This window comes from Aythya fuligula, chromosome 2 (assembly GCF_009819795.1).
Source record: "Aythya fuligula isolate bAytFul2 chromosome 2, bAytFul2.pri, whole genome shotgun sequence".
Taxonomy (NCBI): domain Eukaryota; kingdom Metazoa; phylum Chordata; class Aves; order Anseriformes; family Anatidae; genus Aythya; species Aythya fuligula.
In genome coordinates this window covers 8378156-8401254 of record NC_045560.1, presented here as the reverse complement: position 1 = coordinate 8401254, position 23099 = coordinate 8378156, and the positions used below count along the sequence as shown (strand labels likewise).

The 23099-nt window shown below is 37.5% G+C and overlaps 1 protein-coding gene across 7 annotated transcripts in view; it reads right to left on the bottom strand.

Moving 5' to 3' along the window:
• Positions 1–23099, bottom strand: part of DPP6 (dipeptidyl peptidase like 6) — a 551222-nt gene that overhangs the window by 100125 nt on the left and 427998 nt on the right. For all 7 annotated transcript variants that reach the window (XM_032181652.1, XM_032181655.1, XM_032181650.1 and 4 more), the window contains exons 6-7: positions 16729–16781; positions 1920–2001 (exon numbers count right to left, since the gene is read on the bottom strand). In XM_032181652.1, the coding sequence (XP_032037543.1) occupies positions 1920–2001; positions 16729–16781 (135 nt within the window). The remainder of the gene's footprint in view (positions 1–1919; positions 2002–16728; positions 16782–23099) is intronic.

The window sequence follows — 23099 nt, the reverse complement described above, 5'->3', positions numbered from 1 at the left end:
CATATAGAATTCAATTGTAATAGGAATATTTGAAATTACTTTAAAAAATCTTCCATGCATCCCATAGAAAGAACGTGTACCAAACTTGATGTCTTAGGGAATTAAGATTTTACTTCAACTTTAATAAAATCAGTGGAAAGTGGTATCAATTATTTCAGTATTAAAAGATCAAGCTGGGAGTTAGAAAGCCTTTTCTTCTCCTGAGCTGTATGTATTGCTTTTTTGTATACATAATTTGTCTATTTTGATATGAATATGTTTTCTTTCTGCATAGTTATGTTACTTTGGGAAAGAAGGCAATAGAGGAAGTAGATTGGTTGTCTTATCTTTGGTGTGAAAGAAGTTAATCTTCTCTCTAAGATGGATATTAAATACATCCATTCAGCTTGGTAGAACTAACATAAATGCAAGTCAATAACATGCAGAGTCTCAGGGTGCTGAAGCACATAAGTCCACAGCAAAAAATATGATAAAGAGATGCCCTTGTGAACAGAAGAAAATTGCTAATGCAACTCAGTATTATCTTTCCATTAACAGATGTACCTTTCGTTATATATTGTGAAGCTCAGTTTGTTAGACTTATAACAGAAAACACTAGCAAACAGCAAAGAAAATATGCTGCTCTCTTTTTGCTTTCTTTGCCATATCCTAGAGGCAGTCTCTAGCTGTGTTTTCAGCTGATTGTACATTATCAGCTAACCAGAAGCTTAAAGACGTGAACTCATTGGTCTTCACGAATATAAGAGAGTTTGGTCAGCATCAGACCTCAATCTCTTGTGATTTGGAACAAACTGCTCAGCAGGGATCTGTTGGGCAGCAGACTAAGGAATTTGCAATGGAACATGTTAGAGGACAGAACCAGGGCACATATGTGGGTGAAATGAGGAAAAATGAGCTTCTCTGAAGTCATTTTGCATAGAGGCAAAGGCTGCTGCATCTCCACTCCTACCAGATTTGAGGTCAATGAATTTCTGAAGCCTGATTTTCCTGATGGAGCAGAGGAGAGACCTTCTTGTAGCCGTTACTTTCCTTCTAACCTGATTTGTAGACTTGCAATGACTATTGCAGTTTCTTAAATAACAAACTTTGAAAACAATTTAGTTAAGAACACAAAACAAGAAAACCCTGAAGAAAGCAGTAGGGACAGGAGAGAGAGATGCTAGATTTCCTTGGCTACTATTAAATCTCTTTTTTTTTTTTTTTTTTTGGTATTAAAATTCCATATCAATAAAAAGAAGTTGACATGTTTAATTTTCTTGTTACAATAGAGATTGTTTGGCATATGTTATATCTTTACATTGGGTTTGCATCAGGAAATGAAGCCAGGGGACACAGCCAGGAAATCTGTGCTGTAAATAATGGGCAAATCCAAGATGGCAGCATCCAGGAGACATAATGGGACCTTTCAAAACCATTGCAGCATGAAAGGCTCCATTGAAACACAATGAATCTCGAACAAGCTGTTTTTGTTTGGTTGGTTGGTTGGTTGTTTCTTAAAGTATGCTTTGAAAACTTTCTATAATACATTTCTACTTTTGTCCATTTTGCAGACAACTACAGGGCAAATTCAAAGCAAGTCTGTTCTAGATTTAAAATATTTCTAGTGCCAAGTTTGCACATCTGGAGACACCCTTGTGAAGCAATAATATACTAACTAAATCATACTGTCTATTATAAATCTGTCCTGTGTCCAATACTGGGAGAAGCAGGTGCATCCTCTCAAAGAGCTTTCATAAAATCTTTTGCCTGCATTTTTAGCCACAATTACTTTGCAGTAAATGTATATATTTAGCAATTTTATAAATAATTTACATGATAAAACAACTCCCAATAGATGTTAGTTGCTAACACACAGGTTTCAAGAATCTAGTTAGCAGAATATTCTCTAAATTCATTTACATGTTTGTTCTTTCTCTTACCAGCTGTTGCCCTTTTGGACCCCAACCAGCATACTGAAGCTTTGCATTGCTGACCTCAGGGGGATACAAATTCTGGGGATCCCTGCAAAAAGAGAAAAATAAAATTTCACCTTCAGGAATGTCCTCATTTAAGCTGGTGCACACCCTGTTTTGGCACCACCGTGATTCTACATGACATTCTTCAGCAAGAATCACCTAATATTTGGTGCCAGATTTTAGCAGACATTTTACTGTATGGTAAGCACTATACTTCTAGCAAGCATTGGTAAGATCAAGCTTTTAACTGCCAAATTCTGTTTCTTATTAATATGAAGTTAAACACATTAGTTCCACCACCAACTTGCCTAAGCCTTACAAATTAGTCAAGGGATGGCAAACAAAGCAATTGTATTTATCAACACTGATGATATCCACAAAAGATAAATAATAATTATATATTTCAAACATATTGCCACAAGAAAAATATAAAGTCTTCTTTGTCTCATGGCTTTTCTGCCTAATAACTTTCCTTTGAACATGATGGCAGGAATGCTTAACAGCTGTATAAGAACTGATACACAGTTTGGCTTTGAAGGCAAAAGCTCCTATTAATACCAAATATCTCAATCTTTTAGAAAATAAAATCAAAATGCTTTTCTTGTTCTTTCATCCATTACCTTCATTTCTGTAGCAGAACATCAGTGAGACACAGGAAATGCAATATAGAAAAAGGATTTTTTTTTTTTTTTTGGTAAATGTCAGAGTAGCTTAATATCATTTTATCACAGCACAGAAAGTAAAACCCCTCCATTGCCTTGATGGTATTTATACTCAGCACAAATAATTACATTTCATATTCTGAAGTCATATTGCTACAACTCTGTATATAGTAATATTCTATGAAAAAGAGCACTAAAAAGGCCTGTATACAGTATGTCTCACTAGAAGATCTCAAACAGCTTTAAAAAGTAAGGGCATTATCATCACTAGCCTATAGAAAGGAATAACAAGGCAATTTGAGGCCAACACCATCCAAAACCAGAGAAATGAGACAATATCTGCCTAGCCCTTAAGCAAAAGGCATCTCTACAATGTTCATTACTTTGTTAAAGGTGATGTTTTCCAGATAATATTTTCCAAACAGAACAAAACTCAATGCAATAACTAGATGTTAACTGAATGCCCTCTGTTGCTTGGTCTTTGAGTTGTGCTATACCATGGCTACTCTCCAGCTCTGCCCATTTGGGACAGATTTCCTGTGGCTGAATCATCCCACTGCACCATGGCTGTCACAACACATCCAAAGGGAGCAGCAAGAGAAGTGTTTAAAAATATATTTTGTGTGGTCTTTCAAATGTGAAAAAGGTGTTTTTCCTGAAAACCTTTGTTCAAAGCTACATGCCATCAGGGCAGACCTTAAACGAGGTGTGCTAAGGCAGGATTCCAATGCCTACAGTTCCCCTTCCATAACTTTTGTGGTTTGAATGGCAACTTCCACACCCCTGCTAGAGGGTGAGGGTCAGTAGTTATAAATCATAAACCCCTACTGTTTCTGGGAAGAGGTCTGTGGAGCTGACTGAATGATAAAGTACTCACAACAACAGGTCTGAGGCAGATGTGGAGGGGCACGAGTAGTTTGCTGAGGTATTGACCCTTCAAGTAGAATTGTATTGCAGGATGCCCCAACATCATGACTCTACCAGCAATATGTCATCCTGGACTGCTGCTGGTGGAATATAGCTACATCTTTTATTCTCATGATTAATGGTCTTTGCTGGAAGCCTAGAGTCACTTTTGTAAGATACGGATAAGAGAACAGGTAACAGTCATGCTGAACTCCTACTAATAGCAGATCATATTCTGTATCTTTTCGAGCTTGGATTCATTAGCCGCTTAAGTTTCAAGTTAGCTCTCCTTGTTAAGACTCAATCTCTTTGGTTAGCTCTCTTGATTATCTCAACAGAGAGTAAACTCTGAGTGCAGGAAAAAAAAAGAAAGCTAGTGAATCAAATCAAATCCTCTTATGGTAGAAAAAAAGTACTTTACTATTTGACAAATTAATTATCTAGTTGTTGTCAGTTGGTTGGTTGGTTTGTTTTTACCCATAGTAAGAAGAGAAACAAGATGCTACAAATAGAGGGAGGAAATACCATCACCAAGTAAACAGATTAGACAAATTGTAAGAATTCAAACTTGTAATGCTTCAGATAAACCAGACGGAGCTAAGGGACAGACGTACCAATTACATTCAATAATTCAGGCCAGAGCCCAGACAAGTCCTGTCAGTTCTGCTCACTGCATCATCTTTTAGAAGAGGACAACTCTAATGCAATGAGAAAAGCTGCACCAAACAGCTTTGCTAGCTGAAAAGGTAAAAGACAAGGAAGAAGGTAAAAGCCCTGAATTCAGGCTACCAGCAAAGAGCTTTGCTGCTGAAAATAAACAAATACACAAACACACACACACACACATATATAAAAGCAAAGTCATCTTCCCTTTCACTGAGGAAAAATATCATTGCATCTACTGAATTAGTTCTTATGTTGTTCAGAATGTCTGGGAAATTTTTCTTGTAGTATAATCTTGTTTGTTTGCCTCAAAACATTTTGATAAATATGCAGATAGGAGGGCTGGCTGACTGATGGAATTGCATATTGTCTGAAGGTGCCTGATTTACAAACCAAGTTACCATAAACTGTCTCTAAATTCAATGTGTCACAGCAAGCATGTTCAGAGCATGATGTGGACCACTGGAGGGAGGTGTTAACCAGGCAGCCATCCTCATGCTCTGAATTATTATTTTTCACCATGGGATATAAAAGAAATCTAAGATCTGAGTTTTCCCCCCAACATGCTCCTGAGAGATGGACATGATCCTCATCTCTTATAGACTGAAGAGAATCCTTTTCCTGGGAGTAGAACCATTCACTCCATCACCTGTGGAGAACTTTGGCATCACCTGCAAGGGATCTGAGAAGGCAACCCTCCTTGACCAGCATGATATAGCAGCCTTCAGAGAAGCTGCAAGGATCAGCACGCAGGCTGTGTTAGCAGTGGCCAGGTGAGACTGGACTGACAGGATGCCTGAAGCTGGCATGAAAGTGAAGTTCACGTGTAGACTCTACCATGAAAGAGCAGATTCCTAGACACTTACTTGGACAATGTTGGGTGCATGGTCTGTGCTAGAATAAACATGGATTGCCTCCCTGGCAGCCTCAGTTACAGACTGTTCTGGATCTGGCTGGGATGGATTTAGCTTTTCCTGCAGCAGCTGTTGAAACCTGGCTTCCAAGGACATGGCCAAACATCACTCATTGATGGGAAGTAGAGAAAGCAGAGAATAAATAATTGCTTTTCTTCCTTGTGTACTTCCATGCAGATTTTTTTTTTTGTCTGTTTGTTTTGTTTTGTTTCTTTAATGAAATTATCTTTATCTCAAGGATATTTCAACCTGTGAACCTTTTTTCTTCTTCTTTCCAGCATACTTTCTTCTCTCCCCATTTCCCTTTGAGGATGGGGAATGAGAGAGTGGTTGTAGTGGAGTTCAGCTGCCCAGCAGGGTAAAACCACCACACAAACTGAGTGTGTCTTTCATAGTGGGAGGAGGAGTATGTGCCTACACCGCCTCTCCAGTGTGGAATGGGAACAACCCTCTACTGCTCTTCCCAGGAAAGCTCTTTGCAGCCCACAAACTGAACCACACATTTGGAGAGCTGTTATCCAACACACCTCAGATTTCTTCACACTATTCTGGACATGCAGTTCTCCTCAGTAAAAATGCCACAAGGGACTTTTGGAAAACGAACAAACAAACAAACAAAAACAACTCAGGAGCACTCGCCCATTGTCCAAGCACTGCATGTTACATGTGACCTCATGCTGGTCTCATCAACCAGCTTCTTCTGGGAGCTGTGTTATTGCTGAGAAGCTATCACCTCTCATAGCTCCACTCTTGCTTTTTCCTTCAAAGTATCCTGCTTAAAATTCTTTTGTATTTTTTCTTGAATCAATCAACATTATAGGTCATCTCAGCCTCTCCAAAGAGCCAGTGTTCCTCACAGACCCTCATCATCAGGCCTTGTTTGGATCTGAGCCTTCCCCTGTGTGCTCATTTGTGCAGGGTGCTGACTTGGAAATGGGTTGTTCTGAAGGCAGCCTGTATATCTCCTATTATGGGTTTGCATGAAGAACTAACTTCACTGCGCTGTTACAACACTTTTACTGTTTCCTTATGGAAAGGGACTATAACCTTTATTTCCAGCCAAAGAAATGGCAAGGCAGGGGGTTATTAAAGGGTTGATGATATTTATTTCATCTCTTAAAATGATTGATTTTAAAGCCTGGGGAAAAAAAAAAAAAAAAAAAAAAAAAAAGTATGTTGTTTTAAGCCAAACAGAAGACAGCATGTGCTGTAAAGCCAAACAGAAGACAGCATGTGCTGTATAAATTCATCCACGTTAAGACAATATTGTCTGGAGCAGTGACAGTTAAACTGTTCCAGACACAGAGATGATTTCAGCACAAAGTTCACAAAAGGTTATTGAACCAGTAAATAGAGAAATTTACTCATTTCTTTACATGAGTACTCATTACTCAAAAAATCTCCCTTCAAAATTTTTGAGTAAGGAACATTCCTGGGTGCAACTTGCAAACCATCTACCAAATAAATTTTAATTGTAATTATTGTAATAGTAAATGTCTACATAGGATAAAACAATCTAATCAATCCTATTAGGTTGCCTGTTTTAAATTTTTAAAAAATACTGTTGTTAATGAGGGACTAGTTTTAAAGAGATTGCATAATTTTTTTTTTTTTTCCAATTTATTTGTTCCTTCAGACAATTTTTGTTATTCTAAAGAATAGAAGTTTGCCCTGGAGACTTTATGGCACTGAATCTCCCTTTGAGAAGAAACATGACAAACTGTTCTATAGTAAGTACTTCAAGTGAAGCTTAACAATAAATAAATAAATAAATTCCACTGTAATTGAGTGAGTTTCCTTTTACCCCAAGAATATTCTAAGAAAAATATATCACAATACCAGATTGAAAAAGTCTGAAACTCAAAAACAGTCAAGGTCTGGGGTGTGGTATGGACTGTTCTTCTTTGGGTCTGTTTTAATAACTTTTTAACTTAATTTCCAATATAAAACAACAACATTTGTATGAAATTCTTTGCACCTATGGCCGATGTTAATAAAAATATAACAATTTTCACTAAAGACCACTTCCACATGTCTATTTTCTGAAAGAATAACCAGAGCTAAATATATGAGCCGGAATTAGTTCCTGAGAAAAACTTTGAATACCCGTGTTTAATTGGGACATAATTTTGGAAAATACAGAACACATTTTAAGGTTGCAGTATTATATGCAAATAACTCAAAGAAATAAAGACAATTAAAACAGTCAAACAAACAAAAAAAATAAGTGAGGAAGAAAGGAATACCTGCTTCTGCTATTTTCATCAATTGAGCACTGAATATCTTGAAAGATAACAGCCCTAAACACGTCAGCTCACTAAGACATTTTTATGGTTAGCTGTAAAACCTATCTGCCTATCCTACTTATCAGTCTCAGAACTAGAACTTGGTGTCTTCACATCTACTTCTAATAGCATAAAATCACGCAGAAACTTAGATAGATTTCTTCTTCTTTGGGAAGAAGGAAGGAAAGATATTAAAAAATGTTAAAAAAAAAAAAAAGCAAACACCATGGAAAGGAGAAATGTGGAAGGTTTATAAAGAATTAGAAACTTCATAATAAAAAAGCTTTGATGAATGATGAGGAAAAAAGTGAAATGGAGGAACTTTGCAAAAAGAAATAAAAGAAAGTAAAACATAACTGTTCATAAGTGAACAAAGAATCATAGATAAGTTTAGATAAAGAGTGGAAGGTTTTCAAGAAGCATGAATGCCATTTCTCAAGGAGCAAAAAAGCATTCTTAAACAATTAAGTGACTTGTTTATTTCAGTATTCACCAAGGAGAAGAAGAGACAGGTGTCATTAAGAAAATTGCTTCCCAGGAGACACACAGCCCTATAGAGAATATTAGAGAGGTGGTATAAAATATAATACAAATGAGAATCAAAGACTTTCCAGAAAGTTAAACAAGAAATTAGACTGTCAGAAGACATAACCGGAATTCAAATAAAAGTGATTAAATAGATAGGGAAAATTTTTCCATTCAGGTACGCTTATCCACTATTAAATATTTAATGCATAAACACACACATATACATACTTCCTCTACAGTGCTTTTCAGTGTTCCAGTAAGAGGAGGTAATAAAAGCAATTTGAACTTACTAATTTCAACTACAGATAGACATCCGATCATCTAGCTGTTCTTAAAAACATCTCAGCTGTTCTTAAAAACAACAGAGCTCACCAACCTTTTTGTTCAAGATAAAATGTCATTTATTTAGAGCATAAAAGAAAAAAAATACAACACATGGGATCTAAAATGTCTTTGTACCCAGTTTGGAAATTCAGTCAGATTTAGCAAAGAATAGGAGCTCAGAAGTTTGTTTGATTATAGTTTGCCTCTGTTTGTAAAGCATCCATCAACGTGATATTTCATACTAGACCTGGAAAAGCTTGTAAAATACTAATACCACTTTAAAATCAATCACTTGTCAGAAAAGAAGCCATCAACTTCCTTTGGGAGTTATGTAAAGTGAAGGCACAGGCTTTTCTTTCTAGTGAAGGTCTACAAAAACTGATTAAAAAAATGTAACAGACACAGATGCATGGCTAGGACTCACGGTAATCCAGGCTGGAAGACAGCAAACTGTTATCAAAATCCCTAGGTCTCCCTGAGTAAGCAAAGAGTAGAAATGGTCTTTAGATACTGGTAACAGTATTTTTAAAAGGATGAGATTATCGTGTTTTTTATGTGACCCCTCTAAATCATAACTTATAGAGGGGATTTTTGCTTCATAAAACAAAACAAAGCACAACAATAAAACACTTTTTGCCTTGGAGTATTATTTTGTCCCCTAAAGAGAAAATGAGAGGTGATAAACAGAACCACTTAAAAGTAATTTTCTCTGACTCTGTTGAGATTTCTCAGCCAGCTCTGATCTCAGAGCTAGGCAAAGCATGAGATAAGGCACTGGATTTATCAGGATTTCAAGTCTCATTAATTACAACAGAGGTGTGGGAAAGAGAAAACTCAAATATTTGAATGCTATCAAGAAGGTTAGACAGAATTATAGCAGATGCTTTTCCATCACAATAGCTCTGGGAAGACCAGTTATCCAAAAGACAGGGAAAAAAATAAAAAATTAAGACAACCAACCTAGTAAGCAATCTCAACAATCTAGTTGAGATCTCAACAATAATGGACATAGGATAAAAGCACATGGTTCTTCAGAGCAACTCTGCCAGTTTCCAGGAAAGTACGTCTGTGATGAAACCTTAGTGTTTTCTATCCAGCTGACCTTGTCTGACTTTGAAAATCTAATGAAAATATAGCACCAGGAAGTGGTGCCTGCAGAGAGCAATATGGGATTATTAGTACATAAAATAAGATGCAGCTGTGATCTCCCCACTACTGGACCAGCAGAAGTGCTTCGTTACAGTGTGACCTCAATGGACATTTGATCACACCTTTAATTGGGTCAAGAGATTGAATATTGGGCTTGTGCTCTATTCTAATTAACAGTTCATGTTACTGGGGTTCAGAGAAAACTAGAACAACTCAGTATTCTCCATATAGTTTTGCAAACTATGAATCTTTGAACAAACCTTATTTTCTAACACGTCAATGGGATAAAAATCATCTTGGAGAGTTGTGTGGATGTTTTCAGAAATATTGAAACACAGTATTTTAAAGAGTCTCTACCCACATAGATCATGTTCTCATCTGATAAAATAAACAAGACAAACACTTACTAGAGCCATTATCTCCATTTCTTATCAACAGCAATATTATCGCTTTTAAGCAATCACAAAATTACAGAATGGTTTGGGTCGGAAGAGACCCTAAAGATGATCCAGTTCCACCCTCCTGCCATGGGCAGGGCCCCCTCCCACCAGCCCAGGCTTCCCCCAGCCCCATCCAGCCTGGCCTTGGGCACTGCCAGGGATGGGGAAGCCACAGCTCCTTTGGGCAGCCTGGGACTGGGCCTCACCACCCTCAGTAAAGAATTTCTTCCTAATTTCCAATCTAAATCTCCCCTTTTTTAGTTTAAAGCCATTCCTCCTTGTTCTATCACTGCACCCCCTGACAAAGAATCCCTCCCCAGCTTTCCTGTACAGCCCCCCTTTAGGTACTGGAAGGCTGCTCTATGGTCCAGCTGTGCATGTATTCAGCGACCTTGTACATTTTATTCAAGAATGGAATTTAATAGGAATCCTACCTCCATTTTCAGGGCATGCTGCCTCATATAAATGTTATGGGAGACTTTGCTTCAAATCATTTTTATTTTTTTTTCCTCCCCAGTTTTCTGATGAGCCATAAGCTGTTGACCTTTTCAGTAACATCAGAAAGTTGGTTGCTGGGCTTTTCTTTGCTAAGCCGCTAACATCTGCATCTAACTATTAATTACCTAAGGTTTTTTTTTTTTTTTTTTTTTTTTTTTTTCAGTCTCAGCAGTCATTACTTTAATTCTTAATATCCAATCCTCCCATCAGGGGCCCATTCTTTATTATTATTGCTATATATGGTTTCTAAGGTGTCCACCCACATCACAACTAACTCTGGAAAAGAGAAGTGTGTGGTAAAGAAGTGCTTTGCCTACACAGAAGAGGAACATTTCACATTACAAATGCTATGCAGTGACCAACATGGGCGAACAAATGGCAGATCCCTGGTGGAAATGATATGGTGTTGAGCTACTGAAGTGGCTTTCCTCCCACCAGCACAGCTGAGAGTCCTGCCTGGAACTGCCTTCCAAGGCTAAGCTGCTTTCAGCCTGCCACCACTTGGAAGTGAGTGATGCTCAAATGAGTGCCTTGCTTAATAAATGCTGGAGCTTTCTTATTAAAGAGGTACAAAATGTATTCCCAAGCAATAAACACACGTGTGATTTAACTGCTCTTCAAGCACTGTGATTTAGAGTGTTTAATTCAGATGATTATAAAAGCAAGAAGCCCAACAGTTCCAAGAGAGATTAAGACAAATTCCAGTAAACTCGACTTAAAGATTCCAATTCATTTTGGAAGATTTAAGGTTAGGCTCCACAATCTAGCTACCAAATTTAAGTGTATTCCAAGGGCCAGTGTTCTGCAGTCAAATACAACTGAGTAAGCATATCTGACCATGAGTGTCCTCACAAGAGCATACTGGCACTGAGTCTGGCACAAGAGCCATGACATTACAAAGCAGAGGTTCCTGAATTAACTACATAACACACCTTAGAAAGATGATACAAATGATGAACTGATAACTGGGAAAGAAGGATGAGGGAGAATATGCCACAGTAGTCAATTATTTAGAAACTGCACAATACATTTTTATTTTTTTGGGTGACAAATTTCACATCACTATTTGTTTTTACATACCTCTTATATGGGCTTATTTCAACCCCTATGTCATTGTTAGGGGAAAATACTCAGCTCCTATAAGTAAAATTTAATTAGCTGAAAACAGACTCTATTAATTACAGTGCTTTTTCCTCCTAAAATAAAATGTGGGCTCTAGTTTATAAAAGTGAAAGAGTGAAATCGTGCAGCACTCTCCACAGTAATTATCACATATTGCCTCTGTGGGGTAAGCAATATTTCTCTCCTTGCTTCACAGATGGAGACACTGAAGTACGGGAAGATTCTTGCTGTACAAAAATGTTTGAATGCTGCAGTGAAAGGGCATAATAGTCCAGAACAAAACAGAAGAAACTTGGTTGGTCTGGAAGATGTCAGCAGTGCAACCAGTTCTCTGACGGATTTTTTTTTTTTTTTTTTTTTTTTTTTTTTTTGCCTTTTACTATAAACATGAAAATGAGAGCATGTGCAAGGAAAACCTGTTTGTCTTTCAAAGTCATATAGGGTCAGGTGTATGCAAAGTCTAATTAAGCTTTCTTTAGTTCTGTTCCCTGCCAATACCTGTATAAATGAATTAGACAGGAACATCAGTGAGAGCACTGCAGAGAACTACAGCCATCACTTTGAAAATTTACTCACAGTGAAGAATGGGCTTAGATTCTCCTCCCATTATCACTTCAGTAGATCTCCAAAGCATATTTTGCATTCACTCCACCCATGGAACTTCTCTTGAACGTAATGGGAGTTCAGTGTGGGGAAGTAGTGCAATATTTTATAAAGCATTGTATGGAGGAAGAACTGAACTAAACCCCACAATTTCTACTGTTATCTACTTACCATGTTCTTCTGATTACACCATATGAATATGGGAAGAACTGTGAATTCTTCATAGCAGTAGGCATTTGCAATTTCCTCCTCCTTGTATACAAAGTCAGTGAGGAGTGGGGATAACTATTAACTTCTCTCTGATCCCTATAAGCAGATTTGGAAGCTGCCGTGATGTGCCCCGGACGGATATGCTAACACCATGCTGAGACTTCACTGGAGGGGGGCAGCGCTAACCTCTGCCACTTGCTGTGCTCAGAGGGAAATGGGTTGTGCAGAAAGAGATGAGTGCTAGGAGGTCTGAGAAAATCCATGCTTTATGATGGGCTTTATTTTAAGAAATGTAAACACAACATAGAAAGTTTAGAGAAAAAAAAAAAAAAAGTATTATTTTTGGCCATAGCAAAAACTTAAGGATAGAGGAACCCAATGGGATAGCAATCCAAAGTTAGTTCTTGCTAAGGACCTGCAGTGCTAGACCAAACCAGTAGCCCAGCAGCAGGCACTGCTGTGAAATGACGTTAACACTGGTGAGGGAAACCCTGTAGCAGGGTGAGGGGAACAGTCAGGTTCCCCATGGACTGACTGAGAACTGTGTGCAAACTGAGCCTTTTACCTAAACCAACCAAACATGTGAAAGACTAAAATAACCCATATTGGACTTAGTTAGAGGAATATTATTAAAACCCACAATATAATTAAAAACAAACAAACAACAACAACAAAAAACCAGATTGTTGGTTTGTGCCTACATTGTATTAGCTAAATGTTTGCTTTCCAGAGCTAGGTAAAAAAAAAATAATTATGAAATAGTTGTAGGTTATTTTTTGTTGTTTTGTTTTGTTGTTCCATTTCTTCCCAGCACCTCACATGAGAACTACCTATTGCACATCTAAGCCTGGGGATGCAATCACAATACCTATAAATTACAATTAGCTGGCAATTACAACGCGGCAAGTGCAACATTGGGGTTATGAGAGGAGCTTTGCAAAAATATTTGTCATGCAGACAACTGTAAGCATTTACCAGCAGGTATCTGAACAGCAGCATCTTTCAGAGAAAAGAGAAGGGGTCGACGGAGAGCTGCTTGTGTCAGGGAAGAGAAGTGAGAAAAGAGGTTTGTTCCACTAGATGGCACCCGGCTCCAGGATCACGTTTTTGGGTGATAGGGAGGAGAAAAAAAAGGACGTTGTACAGGAAAGCTGAACTGACCCAACTCCCCTACACATCCCAAGTGCTCAGCCCAGGAAAATGAGAACTGCAGATCTTTGCTTGCTTCCCCTCTGAAAAATGAAAATCTCGGGCTACAAGCAAGCAAACAAATCAATCAAATAGACAAAACAAACAAAAAAACAAAAACAACAAAACAGAAAGCAAGCGTAGCAAAAGCTGTAGGGCCTTCTAGCCTGAATGTACTAAGAGGCAGCTGTGAGAAGGCTGAAATTACAAAGAAGAAGAAATTAAATCTCTGCAGAGTCCCTGCAGGTTTATTTACCCTCTCTTTTACCTCGGCCTAATTTTCATTTTTAAATAAGATCACTGGTATACATGTCATTGACATATACCAATTGTCCTGTAGAGTGCCAAATTGCACTACTCCTCCTTCCACAGGGAGTTCATCTTCACAGCAGCTCTCATAGAAAAATGTTACAGTCCTGTACCCTTTATAAAATATCATTTGTCAACATATCAGCTGATGGTGTTCCCAAATTGGCACATTGCACTTATGGAAAGCTCTGAATGAAACCTGCAAAATGCTTGTACAAGTCCCTTTTGACTTTAGGCACAGCCTGAATCTGGAAAGTCTATGGAACATTTAAGAAAGAATTAGAAATTTCCCTTTAAAAAACAATTTATGCTGACATTAATGTCACTTTATTTAAAAAGTGATGCCACAGGTTAGATTATTTGGCTTCCTTAATAGTTAGCCCTAGCAGAGCTATCCCTCATTTTATCAGCTCATGGAAGGCAATGATGTTGCCTGTGGATTGCAAATTTTGTTGTCAATGATGGAGCTGGGGCACCAAACAGAACTGCACCTTGTGCTGTATTAACACGTTGGGTCCTGACCTCAACGATCTTCATCCACGCCCATCCATCAGAGCAGTAATCCTGTATTAAATATGAAATATGTGAAGAGATTTTCCTACCTTCATCCAATAGAGACTCTACTACCAGGTCAGTTGATGCATTGCATCACCTGTTATATCCAACATCAACCACCACACCTGCCCTTTCTTTTCTTGCACTACCCTAAAAAATATCTAAAATTTATCGTTCCAGAAGAATGATAAATGCCCACATTCCATGAAAATGCTTATAAGCCATGACTTCCAACACTAGCATGTGCTATGATCACCTGAAAGATAAAAGCAATCATTACTTTGAAAAGTGGATTGCAATGCCTATATACATATCTACAGCCTAAACTGCTTTGTAAATCATACCTTCCACAACACAAACACAGCCACACTTCCAACTCTCCTCCTGTCAGATGCTGCCTGATCCAACACTGTATCGTCCTGTGGGGACCCCAATGCCTGATACAGCTGTATGTCTTCCAGCACTGTTTAATTTTCCAAATCTTCCCCTCATAGTGGATTTGTCTCCTCTGACATATTTTTTCCTTCAGCTGACTGTACCATGACTCAAACAACATGAAGAGAAAGGTAAAACACAGCTGAGTGTGTGATAAAATTCAGGCTGGGTTGACAAGGAACTCATTGTCAGGGATGAAGAAAGGTCAGGCAGTAGTAGCAAACTGCCTGGATCCCTGCATTGTTAATTTTTAGCATTTCTAATATACACTATGTATGATACTTCTGTCTTCACCTGTACTGTTTTTCTGGGATAAAACTGTGCTGTCTCTCAAAAGCTTTTGCTTTTAGCCACGTTTGGAGCAGATATAAAGCTTATGTGCTCATGCTGTGTGTTCAGCCTGTTGCTTGACATCCTTTCAACCCACAAGCTAATTTCAGATATAATTGGCCATAAGGATGAAGTTTTAAAAAGTAAAATAAATCCAGTAAGAAAAAATGAAGATCAGACAGAGACAGGGAAGGAAAGAGAATGAAGAATTCTGGAATGTTTCACACTGGGATGCCAGAGCATTGACATGGATGATGGTGAAAAATCTCCTAATACACGTGTTCTACCTGTACATGGAAAAAATTTAACCTTGAGCTCATGATTTTTTATTGTGGGTCGATCACAAAATATATGCTATATGGAAGCAGAATTTGTGAGCTCCAGGACTCACAGATTTCAAAATAAGTATCCCTAGTACAGCTTTATTTGTAAAAAGTATTTTTTTCTTGATTGCTTGGTGGAAACCAAATAAAGTTATTTCAGCTTTTATTTTTATTTATTTATTTATTGCACGTGTGCAAACAAGTGTGCTGAGGCAAATCCTAGTATATCACCTGGACAAAAGGGGAAACTTTCTCCCCATGATGACAATCAGGCAGTGGGACAGGCTGCCCAGCAGTGCTGTGCAGTCCATGTCCTTGCAGATTTCGAAAACCCTTGGATAAAGCTCTGAGCAGACTGTTTTTAGCTGGAGTTCGGACATCATGAGGTCCTTTCCAACCTGAATTTTCTGGTGATTCTATGATCGCTTTGTACATAAACCAAGTAGATTTTTTTTTTTTTTTTTTTTTCTGGTTTTGTGAGCTGTTGCAAGGATCTCAAACTTCTGCTACTTGTTTAACCATAATGTATAGAAATGATAACCTAGTGAATAAGCACAATAAATACTGAAATTAAATTTCAGCACAATGTATTGTTATTTTTTACCATTGTTTTTAAACACTTTGCACTTAAAGGAGATAAGGGGCTTAAAGGAAGAGTCTGTGTGATTTATTACATATTATGACTTGTAATCTTGTATGTTATATGCTTTATGTAAAGCAATATGCCGTCGTTAGGTTTAAAAATGTTTTGTAAAGCCTGTGTGGCATTATTGTTTGTCTGCACTTACCTCACACTCTCTGAAAAGATAAATTATAAACCCAAAGGCTCATAGCTTCAGTATAATTTTGAGTGTGTGTATCAAAGAAACATTGGGATCCTGGAAACAGACTATTTCTCTATCTGCTTTCATCTGCGATGCTAGAGAAAGCATTTGTGTCAAGGGAAACTGCTGAAAGACCCAAAGCTGAAGGGTGATGCCTCAATTCTGACTAAATTTAAGGAACTAAACTCCCTTGGATAGATCCTCCAACTGCACTCTGGTGAATGGCCAACTGTCTCTCAGCCAGACACTAGCACATCTACATTCTGTCCAAAAACTTGAAAACTGGAATATGAAATTCACATAGTCTGGCTCTCCAGGGAAGCTGAGTACTTCTGTTTCCAGACTATGTAATCTTTGGTACAACACACAGCACAGTGGTTGCTGCAGCTGATTGCCAGACCATTGCAAAGGGCTGTCACAGGGAAACCATTTGTCAAGATACACATTATTTTGCAGAATTCTTAATGAATGAATTTTAAAATTAAAGTATTGAATAATTGCTTACCCATGAGGTATTTTGCTGAGGACATAATATGCCGTATATGAATGCTGATATACCTGCAAAATGAAATTAAACAAAACAGAAAAAAAAAAGATTAGTAGTTGTCACCTGCATTAATAGGGATCTTTCTCTGAATAAATAAATAAATATGTAAAATCTAGTATTTATAGCTAGGGAGCTGTAATAAGTACTTCAAAATCTGTAGTAGAAAAAAAACAAAACAAAACACACACACACACAAATAAATAAAAAAGAAAAACACAATACATGGATTCACCTAGCACTGTTGTGTGTGCTTTTCATCTTGCACTTTATTACAGTTTGCCAAATCGTATACATCCAGATGCTCAGTGTCGTTACCATGACTACCAGGTCTTTGATTAAATTGGGGGCACATGCTGTCCACACGGGCTAAATATAGAACAATCATTAATGAGGACACCTTGGTCAGCTAGAGACATTCTCCATCATTATAACTAGACACAACAGGGATATAACACATATTTCTCTGCTTTATTCCTGCATAAATAAAAAGGGAGTGACACTACGTGATCTCAGAGTGGGTTGTAAGACCCATGTCAGCTAGCAAATGAAACCTGATTGACTTCAGGCATAAAGCTGACCTCACATTTGTTTGACCTGTTAAGTTGCTAAGTTGCATCTTCATATCAATTTGCAGTCTTTGGGCCCTGGGGAGGAGCTTGTCAGCTTGTATGGCAGGTCATCTCAGTAGGAAGACTTTATGACATTTTCTAAGTAGTAAATAATAATAATACTGGTGTCAAGGTCAGTGATTTAAGAATTAGTGGACAATTTTCCTCTAGTGACAATGCATTCCCTAATAGGGATCTGTGGTTGTCCAAGGTAAGAAATGCTGAGCAACACAAAAAGCTAGACAGTAGCGTGAAAGTCTAAATAAGAACAAATTTGTATAAATATATGCCTGTATAAATACACAGGCACCCACTTTTGCAATTATGCCCCGTTACAATATACATATATAGAGGTATATGAAAATCATTCCTTTGGACACTTGTTTCAAATTTTAATTCTCCTTGCCTCCAGTAGCTCTCAAAAAGCATTCTGTCCCAGAGAACAAAAGGAAAAATTTTCTTGAATACTTGCTTCACAAATCAAGTTTGTCTGATAATGATTTTTTCCCCCACTAGGTACTTTTTTTTTTTTTTTTTTTTTTTTTTTTTTTAATGCTTAGAAACCATGTCCTCCATGGCACTGCGAGCCTCAGCAGAGACCATCCCAGATCCCAGGCACACTGATAGCATCAAAGACAAGTAAGCATGGCTTCCTGCAAGTCACTCTCGTGGGCAAGCCTGCACAGTGGTTTCTAAGATGCTCCCATCTTTTTGGGGCTTAGTAGAGAGGCAAAGAAACATGAGAACATGAGGTACATCATCTTGTAGATATCAAAACAAACTTCTCTGTTACAGTTTGAATCCAAACACTAAATCTTTACATTACTGAAAAAACTCCCTGGGGGAAAAAAATAAAAAAATAAAAATCTACAACTAGAATATAGAGGTGAAAACAATGGTTTTCTCCTTATGAAATGCAGAAAGGGAATGGCATATGGATGTGAAATCCCTCCTTTCTGCAATTCATTCATCTTCTTACAAGGATATCACCAGGTTGTACCCCAAAATCATACCCCTTTTGAGGCACACAGGTACATAAATCTCCCCTGACAAGGTCAATCTCTGTGGTGTATTATGCCAGGGAAGGTCTAGTAGCACAAACAAATTCTTTTCAAGATAGCATTTATTTTAGTACAAATCCTTTTCAGCTTCACCTGTTACAGATGACATCAAATAAATTAGTTATCTCATCTACCCCCAATCACACCAAAACTCCAAAGAGCTCTTGAAGCTTAAAATACTGAAAATGCAGACCTTGCTGAAGCCCATGGCCTTACTTTTTATTCAAGCATTGTTGAGGTTCCTAAACTGCTAAAATTCTTTAAAGAGAATGTAGTAGAGGACTACTTTTGTCTACAGAGCTGGAAAACCATACATGGCCATATAGTGAAATACTGATGTATTTAACAAGCAGTTTTGTTAAGCCCGAAGTAGTTTTATAAGTATGGAAAGACAGTTTTGTGCTCACTGGTTTCCTAATATTTAATAAATACTAATAAATGCTAATAAATACTGAGCAACTTTTGTCTTCAAGTATCCTGGCACTAAGATATAGAAAATGATGTAAATATAAAAAATGTGAACTACACAAAGATTGGCCTTCAAGGTAACAATTCATTGTATAGTCTCTTAGCAGAGGCACATATCAGCCAATCAGCCCCCAGAATAAGTATGAACAGAGGGAAGCATCAAGGGCTTCAGGACAAGATGTAGAAATGTGGAAAGTTGGAGGGAAAAGGAACAGCCTGAGAAATACATCTGCTGGTGTTCCCACTTGAGATACAGAGTCCCTGTAGTCATACTGGAGAGTTCAGAGCTGTCTTAGAGCCACTAACGGAGACTGATGTAAATATTTATTTATTTATGAATTTATTTATTTATTTGGAGAGAGAGTTTAGGAGTGTGTGTGGGGAAAAAAAAAATAGATCTGTAGGAGTTTTAGAGAACTTCTTTACTTTCTGAACATTACTTGTTATACTGTCTTGGGTCTACGGGCAAACTCTAAACTTTCTCACATTAACTGTGCCTGTAGGTTGTAGACTTCAAAGGCTTGTAGCTTGCAGAGTTCATTCACTGGAGCAATCTTTCCTCTTTTAAAGATTTAAAAAAGAGGAAAGATTTAAAGTCAGTAGGTTTGCTCACGTAAACAACTATAACTTGTATGAGAAAAGATTTCAGGATCAGATGTATATTATTATTTTAGTTCTTTAGCACAACACCCCATGCAGATCAAAAATCCTTCTCATCCTCACTATTTCAAACATGTTTGGAAAACAAACTGTGACCAACCCCCCTACTCAGATAGGGACCCAGAAGAAACACCATTTAATGCCTTCCTGAGAACTGAAATGGCTGATTTCCTCTTAGATATGGAAAAAAAAAAAAAAAAAAAAAAAAAAAAACACACACACACACAAAAAAAAAAAAAAAACATGAAATTATTTTAAATTTTTGAGATAAAGGCTATGTCTGCTTAATATATCAGCTGAAAAACTGAGTCAAATTCAATTGTTTACCTGTCATTAGGAAAACTGCACATCAAGGAAAAGTGTAGAAAAGAGATCACCATTCTCCTGACACCCAAGGTGTCAGAGACTGGACAGTTCTTAAAGGTTCATATTCATTTCATGTAGCCTCTCTGATTTTATTTTCTTCAACAAAAATAACAGTGTTAACTCTCTGCATTCCTCCTATCTATCCGAGGGGTGTAGTAAGAGTTTATTGCACTGATTTGATGTTCTTAACCCTAATTTTTGGCTGCATATCAGAGGCACACACCTCCTCTCAGAAAAGAGATGCTTTCAAAGGTAGCAGTTTTTGGCATTGTTTTCATCTGTAAAACCTTGCTTGCCAAGTCTTCCTGCCAACATAGGTCAGAACAGATTTAAGACTGTTCTGAAGGGTTTTAGGTATGACCAAAACCAGGTCACAAAAACTTCCATGCCAGCTGTAATCAATGAGTGTTGTAAAAGTCATTATACTAAAACCACTGTGCCAGAAGCACTGTCCCACTGGGTCTCTTATCCCAGGTCACAGCACAGATCTTGCTTACTTTTAATCTATGTTATTTGCTGCAACCTGTGCCTGGCTTTGCTGAAGTCACAAAGGAGCAGAAATATACATAGCTATCTCTTCGCCCAAGTCTTGTAAAGGCAATTCTCTCTCTCAAATTCAGAAAAACACAGGGCTAACTATGTATGACAAGACTTTGCTGTGAAGCCACTGACCTTGTTTTATGTAATCAACAAAGAAACCTGGACCTGACCATATGACAACAGGACTGCAAACCTTGCAGCATGTGTTGCAGTAAAGCAGTGTCTCCTTCCTTGCCACCAAATTCCAAAACAGCAAGTCAATTTTGATTCTTACAAGCTACAGATATTAATTGGAAAAAGCAATTTCTGTTCCCCATCAGAGCAAAATGTGGTGTGGATGGTAGTGCAATTTCTCCTTGAAAGCCCTTATATGATCTCCAAAGACACAGATCCTAGTGCAGCAGGGCTTATTAAACAGAAAGTGTATGTTATTGAAAAATGGAATGGATTCGGACTCATTTATTCATTGTGATTATTCATATACTTTAAATTAGAATGCATAGCTCTTGTTCATGCCTCCAGACAACTGCAGCAGTACTTGACATAAGTCCAAAAAGACAGGCAGGCTCCTTGTGACCTCCCCACATCTCACTGGGTTTGTCACAGGGGCACAACCTGGACACAACAGAACCTTCACCCACATTAACTCCTTATTAAAAGTATAAAATTTTCATCATTATTTTCAGCTTGGCACTGCCTGTGCAACTGAAAAAGAATTAGGAAAATGTTTTGTATGGAAATTAGGAATTTTTTTAGAAGGAAATTTGGAAATAGTTTCCATCATATGGCTGTGATGAAAATGATATGATATCTGCTGAGGTTATAGCACTACCATCAGAGAAAAAAAAAAAAAAAAAAAAAAAAGGAAGAGTTTAGAGAGTTTAGTTTACAGTTCCATCTTCTGTGCCAGTTTCTGTCACACTTCATGGGCTGATACCCTGCTAGCAACTGAAGTAATCTGCATTCATCAAATGGCTTCCCTTAATGTCTGTATGACAAGGTGCTGAATCAATGGAAACAATGCACATGCAGGCAGTAAAAACTTTATTTTAGGATGTTTAGAAGAAAATTCCCCAACCCAGCTCAATCTTCTCATCAGCCAATAGGCTGTTCAATCAAAAAGCTAATTTAGTGTCTTATCTCTCAGTGTATTGAACAGTTTGCTGATCTGAGATTAAACACAAATGGACTGTCTGCCATGACTCCCCGATTATTACTTACTTGATAAATACAGGAATAAAACATCTTTTGTGTCCATTTTCTGAATGACTCCATAGAGCCATCTGGTCCTTCATGCTGCGTTATTACTTAGATTAAATTATTACCTAGAAAACTCACAAATAATCCCATAAAATGTAGAGCTTGAAAAGGAACAGCCATAGAGTAAGTTAAAATTGTAAGATGCATTATAAAGCAGTTTGAATGGCTTAATACATAATATCTACTATTTTGTGTGTTCTTCATATTCAGTAATCAGATATTACATCCAAAAAGTCACCCCAGCATCCCCAAACAAAAATGATCATTCCAAATAGTCATCAAAAAAACCCTGTATAGTAGTTGGCTGATGTGTGAGAACAGCAAGAAAGTATTTTAATATAATTAATCATAAAGCCCTCAGTAGTTATCTGGGTAAAAGGAACCATTTTTTTATTCTGTAACAATAAAGTATATCTCCAAATAGTCAATCCCCTCAGGTTTCTTTAACAGACCCAAATTATCTTTATAATATATTCCTTTTCATGCACTACAGTAAGATAGCAAAAATAAAGTGCAAGTGGCTGGTGAAACAGGAACTGCCAGATCCATTAAAAGAGTTTCCCACTTTTTGTACAGAAAAATGTTTTCTGTACAGAGATTTTGTAGTCCATTTTCCTACTTGTGCTATGAGCAGACAACCCCCCAAATACACATATGGAAGTCCAATTGAATGATCCCAAACATGTGACATAATTACATGCTACACCTTTTATATTGGTTTTGGCACCCCATAAAACTGTAATTCATGCTGTGAAGTAAAATATGCAGGTAAAGGAAGAATTATTCCTTAATATCTGTGATGTTTCACCATGTTCTGAAGGTGACAAATTAAGAGGGAAAAGAGAATAAAGTGATGGCAGAATGCGGGAGGGTTGCAGGTCTATGCTGGAAGCAGCATGAGTGCTTGGTACCCCATTTTCTAATGATGGCATGAACAGGGGACAAAAAAAAAAATGTTCAGCGGGAAAACCACAAGCAAAGGTTAGCTACAGGTTGCATTTCTTTCTACTACATGCACGTACTATGCTCAGTAAAGGATAACCCACAGTCAGAGCTACACTGTCACACTGATTTTTCTATCAGTCTTTCATCAACGAGAAAATACTGTGTTGTTTTTCCAGGGTAATAGATGTCATCCATATAAATTTTCCTTTAGAGACAAGGATAATTGTCCGACTAAAAATATTGCATTGCCATACTTTGTTATGGTATTCTGTGGAGAATCAAAGCAGGTCACTGTACCTGCTTGGAGAATTTTCTGTATTTTTGATGAAAGTTAACATCAAAGACTAAATGTGAGTCATCATTTGCCTTCATCAAAATTCCTCATGACGCTATCAGTTTTGTTGAGTCTGTACAACCTGAA